A 24,868-nucleotide genomic window follows, 5' to 3' on the forward strand; every position below is an offset into this window, starting at 1 on the left:
GAGATTATTCTCCCTCTCTACAAGACTCTGGTCCGGCCACATCTGGAGTATGCTGTCCAGTTCTGGGCACCGGTCCTCAGGAAGGATGTGCTGGAACTGGAGAAAGTCCAGAGAAGGGCAACAAAAATAATTAGGGGGATGGAGGACATCAGCTATGAGGAAAGACTACAAGCTCTGAACTTATTCTCTCTGGAGAAAAGACGATTGAGGGGGGATATGATATCAATGTACAAATACTGTACTGGCGACCCGAGCATAAGGAACAAACTATTCAGAGAAAGGAGATACAATAAGACACGTGGCCACTCACTAAAACTAGAGGAAAGGCGGTTTAACCTTAAAGTGCGTAAGGGGTTCTTCACTGTAAGAGCGGTAAGGATGTGGAATTCTCTTCCACAAGCAGTCGTATCAGCAGGGAGCATTGATAGTTTCAAAAAACTATTAGATGGACACCTTAAAGACCACAACATACAGGGGTATACAATGTACAACATACAGGGGATATACAATGTACAACATACAGGGGTATACAATGTACAACATACAGGGGTATACAATGTACAACATACAGGGGTATACAATGTACAACATACAGGGGGTATACAATGTACAACATACAGGGGTATACAATGTACAACATACAGGGGTATACAATGTACAACATACAGGGTTATACAATGTACAACACACAGGGGTATACAATGTACAACATACAGGGGTATACAATGTACAACATACAGGGGCATACAATGTACAACATACAGGGGTATACAATGTACAACATACAGGGGTATACAATGTACAACATACAGGGGATATACAATGTACAACATACAGGGGTATACAATGTACAACATACAGGGGCATACAATGTACAACATACAGGGGATATACAATGTACAACATACAGGGGTATACAATGTACAACATACAGGGGGTATACAATGTACAACATACAGGGGGTATACAATGTACAACATACAGGGGTATACAATGTACGGCTAAAAGCAAACACACACACACATCATAGGTTGAACTGGATGGACTGATGTCTTTTTTCAACCTCACTAACTATGTAACTATGTAATTACTTTTGGTCCCTTAAAAAGTGGGAGGCACAAATACAAACTGTTGTAATTCCTACACCGGTCACCTGATTTGGATTTAAATTCCCTCAAATTAAAGCTGAAAGTCTGCAGGTAAAGCACATCTTGTTTGTTTCATTTCAAATCCATTGTGGTGGTGTATAGAGCCAAAAAGATTAGAATTGTGTCCATGTCCCAATATTTATGGACCTGACTGTAGGTTGCACCCCAATGAAAAGTGAGGCCAGTGCTCTAAAAACCCAAATCCCTCCTTCTTACACCAGGTCTTCAGCCATGCATTCAGCTCTCTAATGTCCCCGTCTTTCCTGTGTTGCACATAATATTTCAGAGAATATCACCTTGGAGGTCCTTCCCTTCAACTTGCAGCCAAGTTCAATAAATTGGTTCTTAACCACTTGCCGACCGCCGCAAGTACATATACTGCCGCGGTCAGCCCTGTACAGGCAAAGGGACGTATGGGTACGTCACTCGCCTGCGAGCCAATAGGGGGCAAGCGCGTGCCACCGGAGGCGCGCTCCCACCCCCGCTCGTTCACTGTGATCCCTGCGCGTGTGACCGGCGGACCCGATGTCCACCGGTCACTCGCGATCGTCCGTTACAGAGGGAGAAAGGCAGGCGGCTGATGTAAACAAAGCCGCCTGTCATTCTCCCCTGTGTAAGTGCAGAGATCATACGGTCCTGCTATGTAGGATCGTATATCTCTGTAGTTACACAAACAGCCACATCCCATAACAGTTAGAAGCACGCCCCTATGGACACACTTAACCCCTCCTTCTCCAATAAAGTTAACCCCTTCCCTGCCAGTGTAATTTTTACAGTAACAGTGCATATTTATAGCACTAATTACTGTAGTAATGTCACTGGTACCCCCAAAAGTGTCAAAAATGTCAGTCAGGGGTCCGATCTGTCCGCCGCAATGTCGCAGTCCCGCAAAAAAAAAAAAAAAAAAAAAAAAAAAAAAAAAAATCGCAGATCGCCGCCATTACTCGTAAAAAACAACAAAAATCTTTCCCTTAGTTAGTAAACGCAATAACTTTTGCGCAAACCAATCAAAATACGCTTATTGCGATTTTTTTACCAAACATATGTAGCAGACAACAAATTGGCCAAAAATTAAAAAAAATTTTGATTTTTACATTTTTTGGGGGGGAATTTCATATAAAAAAATGTGAAAAATATTGTTAGTTTTTCAGAATTGTCGCTCTTTTTTTGATCACCTGTGCGATTTTTTATTTTTTGCGCTATAAACAAACACCACCAAAAGAAAGCTCTGTTTGTGGGGAAAAAAGGACGTCAATTTAATTTGGGTGCAGCGTCGCACGACCGCGCAATTGTCAGTTAAAGTCATGCAGTACCGAATCAGAAAATAGGGCCTGGTCATTGAGCAGCCAAATCTTCCAGGGCTAAAGTGGTTAAGAAAAAACTGCAAAAAACATGATCCGCACCGCTGCACCACAAGTCCCAGCCTAGCACAGCCTGCAGCAGGGTGAGGAATATGAAAATGGCTGCCCCATGCATTCCTATGGGGGAACTACCAGAACATGGCTGTCCATGCATTTCAATGGGAAAATGTTTACATTGATGCAGAGCGAAACTACAGCAAAATGGTGGCCCCCACAATGCGCCATGCAGTCCCCAGGAAGGTCATTAGACAGTGCCATCTGGGGGTCCCCAGGAGGGGCCCTCACCAGGATAAACCCCCCCCCCCCCGCAGAACCGCTGCAGCGGCCACAATACATCCACCCCCTGAGTTAGGGACCTGCTTGTGGGAGTGGGGGGGAGAAGCCTAAGGGGGGGCCTGGTATTACCAAGAGAGCAGGGGAACTGAGGGATACCCAAGGGTCCGACATTCCCATGGAGGGGCCCATGTCCACCCCGAGACTGCAAAGGAGGGGACACTTACTCACCATACTACCGGCATCAGGTGGACACCACTCTGAACAGACTACCGTACCCCTCCGCCCGGGGTGGGGGTGTGCTGTGACTCAGGTCGTATGCATCCCGGTGAGGTGTTTCACTCGCAGGCCAGATCCGGTCCATCGGGGCTCTGTCGTGGCGAGGCCTAGTGCTGGACTATAACCTGCGCACACTCGCTGGCCGGGCTGGGAGACCTTAACCACTTAAGCCCCGGAAGATTTTACCCCCTTCCTGACCAGGCCCTATTTTGCGATTTTGCACTGCGTGACTTTAACGGACAATTGCGCGGTCATGCGACGCTGTACCCAAATGAAATTTATGTCCTTTTTTCCCCACAAACAGAGCTTTCTTTTGGTGGTATTTGATCTCCTGTGCGATTTTTACTTTTTTTGCGCTATAAACAAGAAAAGAGCGACAATTTTGCAAAACTAACAATATTTTTCACATTTTTATATGAAATTCCCCCTGAAAAAAAATGTAAAAATCAAAATTTTTTAACATTTTAGGCCAATTTGTTTTCTGCTACATATGTTTGGTAAAAAAAAAAAAATCGCAAATTTTGATTGGTTTGCGCAAAAGTTATTGCGTTTACTAACTAAGGGAAAAAATTTTTGTCATTTTTATTGTTTTTTTTTTTTTTTTAACGAGTAATGGCGGCGATCTGCGATTTTTTTTGTGGGACTGTGACATTGCGGCGGACAGATCGGACCCTTGACTGACATTTTTGACACTTTTGGGGGTACCAGTGACATTAGTGCAGTAATTAGTGCTATATATATGCACTGTTACTGTAAAAATGACACTGGCAGGGAAGGGGTTAACTTTATTGGAGAAGGAGGGGTTAAGTGGGTCCCTAGGGGCGTGCTTCTTACTGTAAAGGGGTGTGACTGTTTGTGTAACTACAGAGATATACGATCCTACATAGCAGGACTGTATGATCTCTGCACTTACACAGGGGAGAATGACAGACGGTTGGGTTTACATTAGCCGCCTGCCTTTCTCCCTTCATGGCGGACAATCGCGAGTGACTGGTGGACATCGGGAAGTTAGGGAGCGAGCAGGGGTGGGAGCGCACCTCCGGAGGTGCGTGCTCACCCCCTAGAGCCTCACAGGCTAGTGCCGTACCCCTACGCCACTTTGCCTGTGAGGGGCTGACTGCCGCCGTAAATAGTCATGCAGCAGTCGGCAAGTGGTTAAGGATCTAATATATCCAGTTCAAAACACAGCCGGCTGTTACTTGTAGTTCCCTCAGGAACAAAACTGAACTAAAAAGTAAAGTCTTAGAAAAAGGTTCCCTAAAAAAAACCCCCAGCTAAGGCCGAAGTCCCAGCAGGGAATTAGGTCCTCCATTAGGTCCTCCTACTGCTAAACTAGGCAGAAACAAACTGAATGCAAACCGTCGTGCAGCGCAGTCATAAAACTCTCTGATAGGTGACCCAAAATGACAACATTATAATAAACATTGATAAGTTGATATTAATATTGCGAGAGACGGTCCAGAGCTTGAAGAGATGCAAGGAAAGAAAGATCGTCCACTTGTGGTTTGGTGAAAAAATACAGTTCTAGTGACTTCCGTGCTTGGAACTTCCCTCCACCAGGCAATACCGGTCTCTCACCTTAATAATGCGACCCTACAGGGTCCAAACACATATCTCTCAATATCAGGGAACACAGCTCCAAGGTCTCACACTGCCACAGTGTACTGTCAAGGATATGCAACATTCCAGGGTGCATCCCCCAAGATATGAAATTAAAGAAAAGGGGATCTAATGCTCTCTGTATGCAATGCCACAACTTATTAGCTCATAAGCAAAAGAATCGCACTTACATTATATCCGACATAAAAAAGCATGTAACAGTATGCAGAGCAAGCAGCGTGCTGGGACCGTGCTGTGTTACTACCTGGTTACGGCCATGGATCAGATGGACCAATCCCCCGTACGCGTTACGTCCGAGATGGGCGTGGACTTCCTCAGCGGTGATACTGATGTGTCTCTCATCCGGCTCTATATAATGGTAAGCTCCGCCCCCATCCTGTCTCCGGCGTTCACCGTCGCCGTGGAGACTCGCGCCTCCTCTTACAGGAAATGGATAGGCGGGGCAAATATGTACAATACTTCCTACTAATCCACAGAAAACCTTTGGCTTTAACCATCACTATGTAAACTTGCCTTCAACCCGGAAGTAGAATGGACGTTACTTAAGAACTAAGGAAGCTTGCCTGGAACTGACTAGGTTGTTAAAAAAAAGAGAACACTTTTATTTTCCTAGTCAAATCTGAATAAGGGCAATTTAGAATATATTTGAGTAATGCAATTCAATGCAAAATTCCGGTAATTGAATCAATAGATGATTCGTAATGTTGATCCTCATAGACCCCTGGCCATACCAGTAATCAACCACAAGATGGCAGCACACTGCTTAACTCTGTTAAAAACATGTTAAACACAATAAGGATACAGAGCAATAAAAAGGTAAGTGCAGAACATAAAATTAATTAGTACATCTAAAATACATTTTCATAAATATAATACACTCAAATCCATAAATATATTAAAAAATTTATAAAAATTTCCATATAAAAGATAGAAGAACAAATATTTTTCAATGACCGTAAAACACATTTTATCTATCAGATATAAAACAATTGAGGTCAAAGTCGACGTTCAATCCTAGAGGCGTTAAAACTTTGGCCTCATAGATCCAAAAGGATTCACGACGACTCAGTTGTCGAATAAAAATACCACCTCTCCAATGATGAACAACTTTTTCGATCCCCCAGAATTTCAGACCACTAGGGTTTCTCTGATGGTGGTTTCTGAAATGCCTTGATACATTATGGGTTACTAGACCTTTGCCAACCCGTACATGTAAAGCTCTTGACGTACGTCCAATATATTGTAACCCACAGTCGCACTCTAATAACATGTGCCACACAAGGTGTGCTTTACATGTTAAATTCTTCATTTAGTAATTATTTTGTGTGACTGTGGATGTGAAGCCTTTTGATATTTCTCTTACAGGTGGCACACTTGCCACATGCATAAAAGCCTGCTAAAAAAGGGGAATAACCCATTATTCTTAGTACGAGGGGAGATCTACAACTCCTAGGGCAACTTTATCTCTCAAGCATGGTGCTTTTCCATACACAAATTTAGGTTTTTCAGACAAAGCCGGTGTTCCGAGAAAATTACCTACCCCTCGTCACTTCCGGTGCTCGGCACTGTATGTAACGCAGCGGTTACATTAAAACAACTGTGCTGAAATACGAGTCATCTCCGCTCCTGTCCCTGTCACTTCCCTCATCTCGGATAGTAAATATAAAAGCGGCGGCGGCTGTATGAAAACATAAATCACGGAGCCGAGAGCCGCTTTTATATTTACTTGCCGAGAGCAGGGAAGTGACCGGGACAGGAGCGGAGATGACTCGTATTTCTGCACAGCTGTTTTATGTAACCGCCGCGTCGGTAGGTTTATTTCACGGTACACCGTTATCGTTTCATACTAGTGAGCATGCGCACTACTCTGCTCCTCTGTTCTTCCATTAGGTATCCGGGGCTCTGAGCATGCGCACTGCTCAGCTGTTTCTGCCCGGAAGTGACGAGGGTAGGTAATTCTCACGGGGTAGGTAATTCTCACGTTACACCGGACCTAAAACCCGATCCTCCTTTAAAATGGCCCAATGCTTGCGGATGATTCGTTTGACTTTTTTATGTTGAATATTAAAATCTAAAACCATCCTAAAATCATTATTCAACTCTTTAGATCTAGATTCATCCAGTAAACTTTCTCGGTGCAGATTTTTGACCAATTCCAATTCTTTTTTCACATCTTTCTGTGTGTATCCCTTCTCTAAAAACCTTTCAGCTAAAACATAAAATCCTCCTCAGTGGTACAATTCTGCCTTAACCGTGTGAATTGTCCACGGGGGATATTACACAGCCACTGTCTGTGAGGACCGCTATCTAGAGGAATAAAAGAATTGCGGTCCATGGGTTTAGAATAGTTACGTGTTTTAAAAACCCCATCAGCCTTATATACTTCTAAATCCAGAAAAACAATGTGTTCACTTTGCAAGTTCCAAGTTAAGACGATGTTTTTATCATTACTATTTAATTTGTTGATGAACATTTGGAGGCTATCCCTGTCACCTTCCCAGATCATGAAAACATCGTCTATGTAGCGTCGATAACCTTTGAGTTGTGGGGGTTCTCAAACCACAAGTGGACGATCTTTCTTTCCTTGCATCTCTTCAAGCTATGGACCGTCTCTCGCAATATTAATATCAACTTATCAATGCTTATTCTAATGTTGTCATTTTGGGTCACCTATTAGATAGTTTTAGGACTGCGCTGCACTGCTGTTTACATATTGTCTTAAAGATGTTTGGATTGCCCTTGAAGTGTTAGCTGTTGGTCTACATATTGTTTCTCTAAATTCAGCGCTGAATCCTTACTACATAAAAAAGAAACAAACTGAAGCCTACAGCAGAGTGGGTGGGATTTTTCCTGCCTAGTGTTCTACTCCTGTAGGGGGCAGCATAACCCAATGGTCAAGAATTACAAATTATGAATTATGAATTATGAACGATAGAGAAATAGAATTTGTTCTGATAGGAGGAATTTTTGCTCCAATCAGGAGAAAGGGTTTTGTTTTCGAAGGGGAAAAGCTCACCACCTGCCCCCAAGCACTCCGATGCAGGCTTCAGCTGACCAGATTCAGGGTGGCACAGGAGCCAATAGTTAGGGACAGATACAACCTGGGAAGAGGCTGTATAAAAACAGGTGGGGGTTGGGGTAATCCAGGCTTTACACGTCTGTGGGATTCCAAGTAACAGGTCCGTCTAGCTTGTCAGAGGACCCATCGGTGACAGATCCAGGTGTTCTATGCCTCTCGTCTCCAAGGAATCGGTGCTGGTCGCGGAATGATGGAAGGTGGTGGGGCCCTACAGAGAAGACCGGTTGTCAGGAGAAGCAGTGAGACCAGTGGAGGCCGTTCCATGACTGTGGGGGGATGAGAGTGCAGAATGTTACCTGGGTGGGTGTCGGTCTGGAGGAGTAGGCGGTCCCAGGCAGGCTGTATATGCATAGGTAACCCCCACTGGTAATACTGAGCCTCCATGATGTGCAGCTTGGACCTCTTGGTGGCCCAGATATGTTCCTTCTTCATAGAAGTCTCCACTCTCCATGGGTGGGACTACAGACAGAAGGCTCATCTATGGAGGAATGGAATACGGAGGGTGGCATTGTGTGGGGTGTAGTTTGCACTGCAGCATTGTGGGAGCTTCTTTTATGAATCGTATAGGATGAATGGAGCACCTGAAGAGGAGTAACCTGAGCTCCCATCTGTTCCTCCCCCGTCCATCCAACCTCTTCATTATTCCATTTGTAATGGTGGAAATAAGCTCATGAGAATTTAAAGTTGAAGTTTTGTTTTGGCTATAATTTATCTTTCCTGGTTCCTCCCTCCCCCCTCATCAACATGATAGTGACATCATCACTGGGTCTCTGTGCTTCTCTATGCAATGCAGGGAAATCATGGCTGGTGGGAGGGGCTTACCAGGGGCAAGGCTTCCAGAAAACATCACATCACCCTGCCTCCAGAGCCCTCAGCCCTGATGCAAGCAATAGGAGGAGTTATACAAACATTAAAATGTCTTGATGGGTGGGTGTCAGTCTGGAGAAGTAGGCAGTCCCAGGCAGGTTGTATTTGCATAGGTAACGCCCACAAGTGATTCTGAGCCTCCATGACTGAAAGAAGTGAAATCCAAAAATGGAAGGGGCGGGCCCAGGGACAGTCAGGCTGGGGAGGAAAATGCTAGATGATGTTGGACTTCCACCAGCCAGAAAATGAGGCGGAGCTCTATCTGACTTGCTGCCGCTTCTAATGCACATTATGAGAAGCTCACAGTGATATCAGAGGAAGCCGTTTCAGTTCAGGAGAGGAGTCAGCACACCTGTGCAAGACTGATGGGGAGGAGCTTGAGGGAGGTGGTAGGTCGCTCTATTCCTACGTTGCGACGGTAGGTCGCTCTATTCCTATGTTGCGGCAGTAGGTCGCTCTATTCCTACGTTGCGGCGGTAGGCCGCTCTATTCCTACGTTGCGGCGGTAGGTCGCTCTATTCCTACGTTGCAGGCGGTAGGTCGCTCTATCCGTACATTGCGGCGGTAGGTCGCTCTATCCGTATGTTGTGGCGGTAGGGCGATCTATTCCTACGTTGCGGCGGTAGGTCGCTCTATCCGTACGTTGCGGCAGTAGGTCGCTCTATCCGTACGTTGCGGCAGTAGGTTGCTCTATCCGTACGTTGCGGCGGTAGGTCGCTCTATCCGTACGTTGCGGCAGTAGGTTGCTCTATCCGTACCTTGCGGCGGTAGGTCGCTCTATCCGTACGTTGCGGCAGTAGGTCGCTCTATCCGTACGTTGCGGCGGTAGGTCGCTCTATTCCTACGTTGCGGCGGTAGGTCGCTCTATCCGTACGTTGCGGCGGTAGGTCGCTCTATCCATATGTTGCGGCGGTAGGTCGCTCTATCTGTACGTTGCGGCGGTAGGTCGCTCTATCCCTAAGTTGCGGCGGTAGGTCGCTCTATTCCTATGTTGCGGCGGTAGGTCGCTCTATCCGTACGTTGCGGCGGTAGGTCGCTCTATTCCTACGTTGCGGTGGTAGGTCGCTCTATTCCTATGTTGCGGCGGTAGGTCGCTCTATCCGTACGTTGCGGCAGTAGGCCGCTCTATATGCGGAGATGAAATATTCTTGGAGGAAGCACTTTTCTGGTTTTGTAGGTCTAATGCTGTAAAATTATTTCATAGAATACATCTTGGAAAGTTACATCCAGCTACCTCTGGGGGTCCCAGCTCTGACCCCTTCATCATCATCATCACAACCTTCTAGAGGAGGGCTACATACCCCCAGGAATATCATCAGAATCCATTAATGTTAGATGGGGGGGGGGGGGTGTTATGTGCCTTGAAGAGATGCTTGGGAGCATGTGTGGTGCCATGGAGCTTCTCAAACTTGTCCTTAGGCCTCAGGAGCAAGGCATGTCTTATGTATGAGAAGAGCTCAGTGGAAGCTGGAAATTTAGCCCTTTTATCAGTTTGAATGAGGAAAACTTGCTGTGTTGCTTTCTGAGGCCCAAAGGCTTTGGGATTAGGGTTAGGTTAGACCCAGGGTTAGGGTTAGGAAGAGGTTAGACCTAGGGTTAGGTTAGGGTTAGGAATAGATTAGGGATAGGTTAGACCTACAGTTAGGATTTGGTTGGGTTAGACCTAGGGATAGGTTAGACCCAGAGTTAGGGTTAGGATTAGATTAGGTTTGACCAAAGTTTAAACCTAAGTTTACGGTTTGGCTAGACCTAAGGTTAGGGTTTGGTTAAATCTAAAGTTATGGTTTGGTTAGACCCAAGGTTAGGTTAGGGCTAGGTTTAGGTTAGACCTAGGGTTAGGATGAGGTTAGGTCAAAACAAGGGTTAGACCTATTGTTAGGATTAGGTTTAGGTTAGACCTAGGGTTAGGGTTAGGATGAGGTTAGACCTAGGATTACGTTTGAGGTGGAGATCAGGGTAATCTGGTAAGAGTATACGTTCGAGGTGGAGATCAGGGTAATCTGGTAAGAGTATACGTTTGAGGTGGAGATCAGGGTAATCTGGTAAGAGTATACGTTCGAGGTGGAGATCAGGGTAATCTGGTAAGAGTATACGTTCGAGGTGGAGATCAGGGTAATCTGGTAAGAGTATACGTTCGAGGTGGAGATCAGGGTAATCTGGTAAGAGTATACGTTCGAGGTGGAGATCAGGGTAATCTGGTAAGAGTATACGTTCGAGGTGGAGATCAGGGTAATCTGGTAAGAGTATACGTTCGAGGTGGAGATCAGGGTAATCTGGTAAGAGTATACGTTCGAGGTGGAGATCAGGGTAATCTGGTAAGAGTATACGTTCGAGGTGGAGATCAGGGTAATCTGGTAAGAGTATACGTTCGAGGTGGAGATCAGGGTAATCTGGTAAGAGTATACGTTCGAGGTGGAGATCAGGGTAATCTGGTAAGAGTATACGTTCGAGGTGGAGATCAGGGTAATCTGGTAAGAGTAATGCTCACCTTAAAGCCAAACTTGTAATCCTCTTCCAGCGGGAAGATTGTCACAGCATCCATTCCAGCCAGAAGTTCATGGTTATATCTCTGCATGAAGGAAAGCTCAGCTGCTTCCATGACAATTTCAGCTTCCTGTACATCAGAAGTCTCTCTCACTTCATCTCCCAAAGACATGGAGGTTCTTAGAGGTCCAGGAAGACAGTCCTGGTCCTCGCCTTTATCTGTGTCTGGGGAGCGTAGTGTCCTTGGGGGGCCAGGCTCATCATATTTTGCCTGGGAACTGGGTCCTATTTGTGGCATCTTTGGAGTGGTCTCTGGTAGTTCTAAACCCTTATAATGTGCTCCGTCCTGAGTCTCCTCCACTCCATCACATTCCATTTCATCCATCTGCTCATCTTTTCCTGTAATCCCCGGCTCCCCTCTGTCCTCCTCTGGGACTCCAAGGACTTGGCTGCCGCTCTGCTGCATGTTCACCGTTTCAAGAGTCTTTGTGAGTTCTTTGTACTCCATCTCTCTCTCTTGGGCGAGGTCATTCCCTGGACTTCCCAACAGCTCGGGATAGTATCTGGAGACAGAGAGCTGACATTCCTTTAGGATGTGTTGTCTGCTGAGGACCGGATCCACCACTAAAACAGAAAATACAGAGGTTAGAGCCGAGGTTTCACTGCTTGGCTATACAAAATGGCGGAGTGACCGGTCATCTATGTCACCACCTTTTACATCACTGACCGGTCAGCTCTATAGCAATCAGACCCCATCTGAAAGAACAGAAGACGTTATATCATTTGTCTCTTGCCGAACCCCACCTATAGCCAATTACCTCCTTCCACAGCCAATCACCTTCTCCTGTACCCACCCACAGCCAATCATCTTCTCCTGTACTCACCCACAGCCAATCACCTTCTCCTGTACCCACCCACAGCCAATCACCATCTCCTGTACTCACCCACCCACAGCCAATCACCTTCTCCTGTACCCACCCACAGCCAATCACCATCTCCTGTACTCACCCACCCACAGCCAATCACCTTCTCCTGTACTCACCCACCCACAGCCAATCACCATCTCCTGTACTCACCCACCCACAGCCAATCACCATCTCCTGTACTCACCCACCCACAGCCAATCACCTTCTCCTGTACTCACCCACCCACAGCCAATCACCATCTCCTGTACTCACCCACCCACAGCCAATCACCATCTCCTGTACTCACCCACCCACAGCCAATCATTTTCTCCTGTACTCACCCACCCACAGCCAATCACCTTCTCCTGTACCCACCCACAGCCAATCACCATCTCCTGTACTCACCCACCCACAGCCAATCACCTTCTCCTGTACTCACCCACCCACAGCCAATCACCACCTCCTGTACTCACCCACCCACAGCCAATCACCATCTCCTGTACTCACCCACCCACAGCCAATCATTTTCTCCTGTACTCACCCACCCACAGCCAATCACCTTCTCCTGTACTCACCCACCCACAGCCAATCACCACCTCCTGTACTCACCCACCCACAGCCAATCCCCTTCTCCTGTACTCACCCACCCACAGCCAATCACCATCTCCTGTACTCACCCACCCACAGCCAATCACCTTCTCCTGTACTCACCCACCCACAGCCAATCACCATCTCCTGTACTCACCCACCCACAGCCAATCACCATCTCCTGTACTCACCCACCCACAGCCAATCACCTTCTCCTGTACTCACCCACCCACAGCCAATCACCATCTCCTGTACTCACCCACCCACAGCCAATCACCATCTCCTGTACTCACCCACCCACAGCCAATCACCTTCTCCTGTACTCACCCACCCACAGCCAATCACCTTCTCCTGTACTCACCCACCCACAGCCAATCACCATCTCCTGTACTCACCCACCCACAGCCAATCACCATCTCCTGTACTCACCCACCCACAGCCAATCATTTTCTCCTGTACTCACCCACCCACAGCCAATCACCTTCTCCTGTACCCACCCACAGCCAATCACCATCTCCTGTACTCACCCACCCACAGCCAATCACCTTCTCCTGTACTCACCCACCCACAGCCAATCACCACCTCCTGTACTCACCCACCCACAGCCAATCCCCTTCTCCTGTACTCACCCACCCACAGCCAATCCCCTTCTCCTGTACTCACCCACCCACAGCCAATCACCATCTCCTGTACTCACCCACCCACAGCCAATCACCTTCTTCTGTACTCACCCACCCACAGCCAATCACCTTCTTCTGTACTCACCCACCCACAGCCAATCACCTTCTTCTGTACTCACCCACCCACAGCCAATCTCCTTCTCCTGTACTCACCCACCCACAGCCAATCACCTTCTCCTTCCACACCCACCCACAGCCAATCCCCTTCTCCTGTACTCACCCACCCACAGCCAATCACCTTCTCCTTCCACACCCACCCACAGCCAATCACCATCTCCTGCACTAAAAAGATAAAGAGATCCTGCGAGCTACCTTTCTATACCAGATTTTTAAAATGCCGCAAACACTTCACTTCCCATAAATCGTCCAATCACGTCCCCCTGAGGAAGACACGAGGTCCCTGTGTCGTCACGCGTAGGGGAGGGGCTAGGATGGACGGAGCGCTTCACCCAGTGTGAGACTGTCGGGCTGCATCGGCAATGGAGAAGATATACAGCCACCGCGTCTCCCGCTTCGGCATCTATGGCTATACTATACACTGCTTGGTAAAGGTGCATGGTTGCACCGAAAATTGTGAGTTGACATTGGTTGTTTTTTTATTGAAATAAATGCTTTAAAGATATAAGCACTATTGGAGCTTTTTCCCTTTATATATAACACGGTGATACTGATTGCTGGAGTGAATTACCCGATTTTCGGTACAAAGGGCTGATTTGAACTGCAGTCTGAGTCAAGGTCCACTGGATTAACAGAACCTGAAAGGGTGATTTCTGTGAAGGAACCCCTATAGATGAGTCTACTTTAACCGCTTTTAAGGTGAGCGCCCACTCACAAGGGGGTGCACTGTGATTATAGGATCCGTGACACCCTGGTCACTCACTTTCTTGGGGAGCACCTGCCACCTAATGGTGGTTTTGAGCACAGCAAGAATTTGCTTTTTGCACTGAATCACAAAGGACACTAATTTATATTATATTTTTTCACTTATTTATACTTTTTACATCATCACAAAATTAATATATGCTGTATATTATTTATTTTTCACTGTGATTGGCATATTGATGTACATCGCACAGTTTTTATGCTTATATGAGGCTTTGGATTGGATTTATTGAGAATTCTTTTATCACTTATGATACAAATTTTTCACTGGTCACTTTGCACATTTTATATTGAATTATTTATATATACCAAACTTTTTATTGAGGAGGATTATCAGGGATTCATCCAGCTATATTTATATATGCACCAGTTTATTTCTGTGCACCAGGGTATTTATTGAGGATATTCATTCATTTATATAGATTTTTATTCTGTGCAACACATTTTTATATATTTTAGACCATCTCCTTTACTGCTCCCATCGCGCCAATCACCTTCTCCTGTACTCACCCACCCACAGCCAATCCCCTTCTCCTGTACTCACCCACCCACAGCCAATCACCTTCTCCTGTACTCACCCACCCACAGCCAATCCCCTTCTCCTGTACTCACCCACCCACAGCCAATCCCCTTCTCCTGTACTCACCCACCCACAGCCAATCCCCTTCTCCTGTACTCACCCACCCACAGCCAATCCCCTTCTCCTGTACTCACCCACCCACAGCCAATCCCCTTCTCCTGTACTCACCCACCCACAGCCAATCACCTTCTCCTGTACTCACCCACCCACAGCCAATCACCTTCTCCTGTACTCACCCACCCACAGCCAACCCCCTTCTCCTGTACTCACCCACCCACAGCCAATCACCATCTCCTGTACTCACCCACCCACAGCCAATCCCCTTCTCCTGTACTCACCCACCCACAGCCAATCCCCTTCTCCTGTACTCACCCACCCACAGCCAATCACCTTCTCCTGCACTCACCCACCCACAGCCAATCTCCTTCTCCTGTACTCACCCACCCACAGCCAATCCCCTTCTCCTGTACTCACCCACCCACAGCCAATCACCTTCTCCTGCACTCACCCACCCACAGCCAATCACCATCTCCTGTACTCACCCACCCACAGCCAATCCCCTTCTCCTGTACTCACCCACCCACAGCCAATCACCATCTCCTGTACTCACCCACCCACAGCCAATCCCCTTCTCCTGTACTCACCCACCCACAGCCAATCACCATCTCCTGCACTCACCCACCCACAGCCAATCCCCTTCTCCTGTACTCACCCACCCACAGCCAATCACCATCTCCTGCACTCACCCACCCACAGCCAATCACCATCTCCTGTACTCACCCACCCACAGCCAATCATTTTCTCCTGTACTCACCCACCCACAGCCAATCACCTTCTCCTGTACTCACCCACCCACAGCCAATCATTTTCTCCTGTACTCACCCACCCACAGCCAATCACCTTCTCCTGTACTCACCCACCCACAGCCAATCACCTTCTCCTGTACTCACCCACCCACAGCCAATCACCATCTCCTGTACTCACCCACCCACAGCCAATCACCATCTCCTGTACTCACCCACCCACAGCCAATCCCCTTCTCCTGTACTCACCCACCCACAGCCCATTACCATCTCCTGTACTGCTCCTATCGCGTATCTCTTGCATTCTCAGCAGCCTGTACTAACAGTAAGGCCAGTTACCTTCTGCTGTATCCCTCCTATGGCCAATCATTTCCCGCCGAAACCCTCCCATGGCCATGGATCTACTCATGTATGACTCATGATCAATCATCTGCTGCATCTCTTCTATGAAAATCACCTGTCCCTGTGCCCGTCCTATGGCTAATCGCCTTCTCCTATACCCCACCCATGGCCACTTATTGTCCACTTCTCTACCCTAACCTCCTATTACTAATCATCTTCTGCTGCATTCCCTCTATGACCAACGATCTGTCCCTGTACCCCTCCCATGACCAATCATCTTCTCCCATACCCTTCCAATGGTTGGTAATCTTCTCCTGTACCCCTCCCATGACCAATCATCTTCTCCTATACCCTTCCAATGGTTGGTAATCTTCTCCTGTACCCCTCCCATGACCAATCATCTTCTCCTATACCCTTCCAATGGTTGGTAATCTTCTCCTGCATGCCTTCTTTGACCATTCATCTCCTCTGGTACCCATACTACGACCAATCATCTTTTCCTGTATCCCTCCTATGACCAATCATATCCCTCCGTATTCCTCCACTCACAATAATCTCCTTCTGTATTCCTCCTAGAATGAATCTCCTCATCCGGAATCTCTGTTCCAGTACCCCTTCTATGGCCAAGGATCTCCTTCTGTGTCCTGCCTTTGACCAATCATCCCCTTCTATATTCCTCCACTCACCAATAGTCTACTTCCATATCCTCCATCATCTCCTCGGATATCCCCCTTGTGACCACTCCCAGTCTCCCATCCCCCTCCTATGGCCATGCCTTTCCCCATGGTTCTATAATCCCATCACAGCTGGGCCCCTTCTACTTCTCTAGGTGGGATTTTCCTGCAGCTCCCTGGCTCAGAACGTCAATAACGGCCGATCTTTACATTTGTAGGCCCACCCTTACACTCATTGTATTTGTATACTGAGTGGGCGGAGCTTCATTATCACTTCTTTGTAGGATTGGCTGCTGTACTCAGGAACCAGATGTGTATCCATTAACTCCTTCTAAACCAGACACTTTCACCCCATTCCTGCTCAGGTCAATTTTCAGCTTTCAGTGCTGTCACACTATGAATGACAATTACTCAGTCATGCAGCGCTGTACCCAACAGACAGATAGAGCTTTCTATTGGTGGTATTTAATCACCATCAGGGTTTTTCTTTTCTGCTAAACAAATAAGAAAATTTTGCAAATAAGTTTTTTTTTCTTCACCGATGAGGCTGCACTGATAAGGCTGCAGTGATAGGACTTCCATGTATAAATACATAAGGGGGGATATGATCTCCATGTATAAATACATAAGGGGGGGATATGATCTCCATGTATAAATACATAAGGGGGGATATGATCACCATGTATAAATACATAAGGGGGGATATGATCTCCATGTATAAATACATAAGGGGGGATATGATCTCCATGTATAAATACATAAGGGGGGGATATGATCTCCATGTATAAATACATAAGGGGGGATATGATCTCCATGTATAAATACATAAGGGGGGATATGATCTCCATGTATAAATACATAAGGGGGGGGATAGGATTTCCATGTATAAATACATAAGGGGGGGATATGATCTCCATGTATAAATACATAAGGCGGGATATGATTTCCATGTATAAATACATAAGGGGGGGATATGATCTCCATGTATAAATACATAAGGGGGGGGATATGATTTCCATGTATAAATACATAAGGGGGGGATATGATCTCCATGTATAAATACATAAGGGGGGATATGATCTCCATGTATAAATACATAAGGGGGGATATGATCTCCATGTATAAATACATAAGGGGGGGGATATGATTTCCATGTATAAATACATAAGGGGGGGATATGATCTCCATGTATAAATACATAAGGGGGGGGATATGATTTCCATGTATAAATACATAAGGGGGGGGGATATGATTTCCATGTATAAATACATAAGGGGGGATATGATCTCCATGTATAAATACATAAGGGGGGATATGATCTCCATGTATAAATACATAAGGGGGGATATGATCTCCAAGTATAAATACATAAGGGGGGGATATGATTTCCATGTATAAATACATAAGGGGGGATATGATCTCCATGTATAAATACATAAGGGGGGATATGATCTCCATGTATAAATAGATAAGGGGGGGATATGATCTCCATGTATAAATAGATAAGGGGGGATATGATCTCCATGTATAAATACATAAGGGGGGGATATGATCTCCATGTATAAATACATAAGGGGGGGATATGATCTCCATGAATAAATACATAAGGGGGGATATGATCTCCATGTATAAATACATAAGGGGGGGATATGATCACCATGTATAAATACATAAGGGGGGATATGATCTCCATGTATAAATACATAAGGGGGGATATGATCTCCATGTATAAATACATAAGGGGGGATATGATCTCCATGTATAAATACATAAGGGGGGATATGATCTCCATGTATAAATACATAAGGGGGGGATATGATCTCCATGTATAAATACATAAGGGGGGGATATGATCTCCATGTATAAATACATAAGGGGGGGATATGATCTCCATGTATAAATACATAAGGGGGGGGATATGATCTCCATGTATAAATACATAAGGGGGGATATGATCACCATGTATAAATACATAAGGGGGGATATGATCTCCATGGATAAATACATAAGGGGGATATGATCTCCATGTATAAATACATAAGGGGGATATGATCTCCATGTATAAATACATAAGGGGGATATGATCTCCATGTATAAATACATAAGGGGGAATATGATCTCCATGTATAAATAGATAAGGGGGGGATATGATCACCATGTATAAATACATAAGGGGGGATATGATCTCCATGTATAAATACATAAGGGGGATATGATCTCCATGTATAAATACATAAGGGGGGATATAATCTCCATGTATAAATACATAAGGGGGGGGTTATGATCTCCATGTATAAATACATAAGGGGGGATATGATCTCCATGTATAAATACATAAGGGGGGGATATGATCTCCATGTATAAATACATAAGGGGGGATATGATCACCATGTATAAATACATAAGGGGGGATATGATCTCCATGGATAAATACATAAGGGGGATATGATCTCCATGTATAAATACATAAGGGGGATATGATCTCCATGTATAAATACATAAGGGGGAATATGATCTCCATGTATAAATAGATAAGGGGGGGATATGATCACCATGTATAAATACATAAGGGGGGATATGATCTCCATGTATAAATACATAAGGGGGATATGATCTCCATGTATAAATACATAAGGGGGGATATGATCTCCATGTATAAATACATAAGGGGGGATAGGATCTCCATGTATAAATACATAAGGGGGGGGGATATGATCACCATGTATAAATACATAAGGGGGGATATGATCTCCATGTATAAATACATAAGGGGGGGGATATGATCACCATGTATAAATACATAAGGGGGGGATATGATCTCCATGTATAAATACATAAGGGGGGATATGATCTCCATGTATAAATACATAAGGGGGGATATGATCTCCATGTATAAATACATAAGGGGGGGATATGATCACCATGTATAAATACATAAGGGGGGGGATATGATCACCATGTATAAATACATAAGGGGGGATATGATCTCCATGTATAAATACATAAGGGGGGATATGATCTCCATGTATAAATACATAAGGGGGGATATGATCTCCATGTATAAATACATAAGGGGGGGGATATGATCACCATGTATAAATACATAAGGGGGGGATATGATCTCCATGTATAAATACATAAGGGGGGGATATGATCACCATGTATAAATACATAAGGGGGGATATGATCTCCATGTATAAATACATAAGGGGGATATGATCACCATGTATAAATACATAATGGGGGATATGATCTCCATGTATAAATACATAAGGGGGGGGGATATGATCTCCATGTATAAATACATAAGAGGGGATATGATCTCCATGTATAAATACATAAGGGGGGATATGATCTCCATGTATAAATACATAAGGGGGGGATATGATCTCCATGTATAAATACATAAGGGGGGATATGATCTCCATGTATAAATACATAAGGGGGGGATATGATCTCCATGTATAAATACATAAGGGGGGGATATGATCTCCATGTATAAATACATAAGGGGGGGATATGATCTCCATGTATAAATACAAAAGGGGGGGAGTATGATCACCATGTATATATACAGTGCCTTGCGAAAGTATTCGGCCCCCTTGAACTATGCGACCTTTTGCCACATTTCAGGCTTCAAACATAAAGATATAAAACTGTAATTTTTTGTGAAGAATCAACAACAAGTGGGACACAAAGTGGAACGAAATTTATTGGATATTTCAAACTTTTTTAACAAATAAAAAACTGGAAAATTGGGCGTGCAAAATTATTCAGACCTCTTAAGTTAAAGCGGAGTTCCGGGCACAGAAGTCATTTTTTACTAAACATACCCCCGGGACAGTCAGGGTTAGCACATTCCACAATGGATGCCTCTGATCTGTCCCGGTTCGCACTTACCTACAAGAAGAAATACTTACTTATAAAATTTCTTCCACAGCGTTTCCATCTCTCTTGTGGGCAGCTGAAGCCGGCGCTGTCCTCTTCAGTGCCTTCTTCTCCCAGAATGCACTGCACCGGCCCCTCTCGTCACTTCCGGTGCGGCGCCGCATTCCTCCACAGCTTCTGGGCATGTCCAGAAGCTGTTTAGCGGGGGAATGCAGCGTCGCCCGGAAATGACGAGTGGGGCCGGTGCCGTCGCATTGATTCCTGGGAGCTATGACGTTCAGCTCCCAGGAATCATAGCGAGGCAGGAAGTGACGGGGTGAGCCGCGGCTCCGAGGGAGGAAGTACCCTGAGGTGAGTATCTTCGATCTTAAATTACAAGGTAAGTAAACAAAAAAAAAAAAATAACTATCCAATTCCTTTTCAGGTGAGGTCTACCTAGCGGAGGGGCACAAAAAAATAAAACGGAATTTTTGTAAAATCTTACCTGTAAAATTCCTTTCTCTGAGTCCTCCGACAGTCGCCGCCTCTTCATATTCGTCACATATGGGGTATTAGACTTTGTTCCGAAGGAGTAGCTAGGCAACAGAATATGTTAACATTAAAGCTTTTAACATATCCCACCCACAGGGGGTGGTCCCCTCAGTCAATACCCTCCTACTTCCTGCAACCATATCTCAGTTTTAGTGGAATAGCAGTAGAGTATACAACCAAACCCCAAAAGAGGGGCGGGGGCGGCGACTGTCGGAGGACTCAGAGAAAGGAATTTTACAGGTAAGATTTTACAAAAATTCAGTTTTCTCTTACGTCCTCCGACAGTCGCCGCCTCTTCATATTCGTCACAATGGGGACGTCCCAAAGCAGTTCAAACATGAGGGGTGGGAAACGCATCCGCGCCGAAAGGCAACGCAGTCTCCACATCAAAGAAAGGAACCTTACCAAAAGAAGGACACCAGCTGGGCAACATGAAAAAAAAAATTGCTCAACAGGAGCAACAACCCAGGAAAAACAAATAACCCAGGGATAAAAACGTATCCCAAACAGCCAGGGGTCCAAAACAAGGGACCCTAAGGAACTGCCGCACTAAGAACCTTGCGGCCAAAGGAAGCATCCGCCGATGCCTGAACATCTACTCTGTAGAATTTTGTGAAAGTGTGTACGGTCGACCAGGTCGCCGCCTTACACACCTGGGCCACAGAAGCCCCATGACGACAGGCCCAAGACGTACTCGGACATCTAGTAGAGTGCGCCTTCACAGGCACAGGAGGAACTTTTCCCTGCAAAGCATATGCCTGTTCAATGGTCTGTCTGATCCATTTGGCGATGGTAGAAGCCGACGCCGCCATACCCTTCCGAGGACCCTCCGGAAGGACAAACAAAGAATCTGTCTTGCGAAAAGACTCAGTCGATTTAAGGTAAACCCTTATCGCCCGAACAACATCCAAAGAGTGCAACCTCACCTCCTTCGGATGTTTAGGCTTCGCGCACAGCGAAGGTAAGACAATATCCTCATTGAGATGGAATTCCGAAACTCGCTTCGGAAGAAAAGAAGAAGGATTAGGTCGCAAGACCACCTTATCCAAGTGAATGACCAGATACGGAGACTTGCAGGACAAAGCTGCCAGCTCCGACACTCTGCGAGCCGAAGTGATCGCTACCAAAAAGGCGACCTTTTTGGACAACATAGACAACGAGATCTCCCTGATCTGTTCAAAAGGAGCACGCTGTAACACAGATAGAACAAGATTCAAGTCCCAAAGAGGCAGAGGTTCCCTCCTAGGAGGGACCAGATGCCGCACTCCTTGAACAAAAGTGGCAACTAAGGAGTTAGAAGCCACAGGACGTTGAAAAAAAGAACGGCCAGCGCAGACACCTGACCCTTGACCGTAGCCAGCGCCAAACGCTGGTCGACACCCGTTTGAAGGAAGGACAACACTCGAGAAACCGAGTACGTGCGAGGTGAAAACCCCCTGGACTCACACCAGGCAAAATAGGCCTTCCAAGTACGGTAATAGACCTTCCCTGAGGAAGGTTTCCTCGCATTGATCAAAGTGTGAATGACCTCAGGGGAGAGACCCCTATCCTTCAGGACCTCGGTCTCAACAGCCAGGCCGTCAAAGCCAGCGACTGTAAAGCAGGATGGAATATCGGGCCCTGAGACAGGAGATCGTCTCGAAGAGGTAGACGCCATGGGGCGTCGACCGCCAGATTCACGAGGTCTGCGTACCAGGGCCGGCGAGGCCAGTCCGGTGCCACAAGAATCACCGTGCCGCGTTCCGAGTGCAACCTGCGGAGGAACCTGGACAGCAATTGAATCGGTGGAAACGCATACATCAGTCTGTACTGATGCCACGGGGCTACCAACGCGTCTGATGCGTCTGCCAGAGGGTCGCGCATCCTTGCCACGAACCTTCTCACCTTGTTGTTCAGACGAGACGCGAACAGGTCCACATCTGGAAGACCCCACTTCGCGCACAACATCTGGAAGACAGCCGGGTGGAGAGACCATTCCCCCTGATCCAGGGTCTGGCGACTCAGATAGTCCGCCTGCCAGTTCTCCACCCCCGGAATGTGAACTGCCGTTATCGCCGGGACATGAGTCTCGGCCCAAGACAGAATGTCGGCCACTTCCCGAGCCGCTCAGGCACTCCTGGTGCCCCCTTGGTGGTTGATGTAGGCCACCGCCGTGGCATTGTCCGTCTGCACCCGAACCGGACAGCCCTGCAGTCGGTCCATCCAGCGACGAAGGCAGAGATTTATCGCACGCAATTCCAGAATGTTGATCGGAAGGGAGGCCTCCCCCTCCGACCAAGTTCCCTGGGCGGACAGAATGCCCAGAACACCACCCCAGCCCGACAGGCTGGCATCCGTGGTGATCACTGTCCATGAGATAGGACGAAAGGACTTGCCCCCCGACATCATCGGGGACTGGAGCCACCACAGAAGATCCCTTCTGGTGCGAAAGCTCAACGAAATTAGAAGATCCAGAGATTGGGGTCGCCCGTCCCACTTGGACAGGATCTCCGCCTGGAGACCCCACGTGTGAAACTGGGCGAAGGGAATCGCCTCGAAAGCCGAGACCATCAATCCCAGACATCTCATGCACGTCCGGAGGGACGAGCACGGACTGTCCCTGAGGGACCTGACTTCCTCCTGAAGAGTCCTGAGCTTGTCTTCCGGCAGGAAGACCTTCGCCTGGATCGAGTCCAGGATCATTCCCAGGTAGGGAAGACGAACCGACGGACTCAGCGTCGACTTTGGAAAATTTATCGTCCAACCAAACTCCTGTAGAGTTTGCATCGTGACGGACAGGTCCTTTTCCAGACCCTGGCTGGACGCAGACCGAACCAGAATGTCGTCCAGATACCCCAGGACAGAGATGCCCTGAGCTCTCAACAAAGCCAGAACGGGAGCAAGCATCTTGGTGAAAACCCGAGGAGCCGAGGCGAGACCAAAAGGCAACGCCACGAATTGGTAATGATCCTCCAATGGCGAATCGAAGGAACCTGTGGTGACCCTCGAAAATCGGGATGTGAAGGTACGCATCCTTCAGATCGATGGAGGCCATGAATTCCCCCGGAACCAGGGCAGCCACCACCGACCGCAGGGATTCCATGCGGAACTTGCGAACCCGCACAAAGCGGTTCAAAGCCTTTAAGTCCAGAATTGGACGAACCTTGCCCTCCTTTCTGGGCACAGTGAACAGATTGGAATAAAACCCCCGAAATCTGTCCCGATGAGGCACCGGAACCACCACTCCCTGAGCCCTCAGGTCCCGCACCGCTAGGTGCAGGTCCCGTAAACGCTCCGGAGACAGTTGAAGATTTGAGGGAAAGAATCTGCTCTCCGGCCGAGATAGAAACTCGATCTTGTAGCCAGATCGAACGATTTCCTGAACCCACCGGTCCCGCACGCGGGCCAGCCAGGGTTGAAGAAAAAAGAGCAAGCGTCCCCCCACCCTAGAACTGGGTGAGGGCGCCCCTTCAGGCCGCACTGTTATGGGTAGAGGGTCCGGACTGACCGGACTTATGTTTACCAGACCACGGCTTCTTTTGGGAGCCTTGACCCTTGAACGGTTTGCCCTTGTAGTGCGACCGAAAGGCACGAAAGGACCCCTGAGGAGGCCGAAAATTAGTATGCTTCTTACCAGGAGCCCCCTTAGCCTTGGGGAAATGGGGCAAGAGCGTGCTCTTACCGCCCGTGATCCCCTTAATCAATGTATCCAAGGACTCCCCAAAAAGGCGAGATCCATCATAAGGCAGATTGGCTAAGGTCTTGCACGAAGATTGGTCCACCGACCAACACTTCAACCAAACCAGGCGGCGAGACAACACCGCCACGCTTTGTACACGTGCAGCCAACGGCACTAAGTCCAAGTCCGCATCACACAGGTACATGACACCCTGATGGATTTGATC

The 24,868-nt window shown here is 47.0% G+C and overlaps 1 protein-coding gene across 1 annotated transcript in view; it reads right to left on the reverse strand.

The window, feature by feature from the left end:
• Positions 1 to 24,868, reverse strand: part of LOC309543844 (protein mono-ADP-ribosyltransferase PARP10-like) — a gene marked incomplete at its 5' end in the record, with an annotated part of 102,487 nt that overhangs the window by 38,590 nt on the left and 39,029 nt on the right. Inside the window, one exon of the mRNA XM_082276266.1 lies at positions 11,116 to 11,735. Within this exon, the coding sequence (XP_082132392.1) occupies positions 11,116 to 11,735 (620 nt within the window). The remainder of the gene's footprint in view (positions 1 to 11,115; positions 11,736 to 24,868) is intronic.

This window comes from Pelophylax lessonae (genome assembly GCF_965119305.1).
Source record: "Pelophylax lessonae genome assembly, contig: HAP1_SCAFFOLD_420, whole genome shotgun sequence".
Classification (NCBI taxonomy): Eukaryota; Metazoa; Chordata; class Amphibia; order Anura; family Ranidae; genus Pelophylax; species Pelophylax lessonae.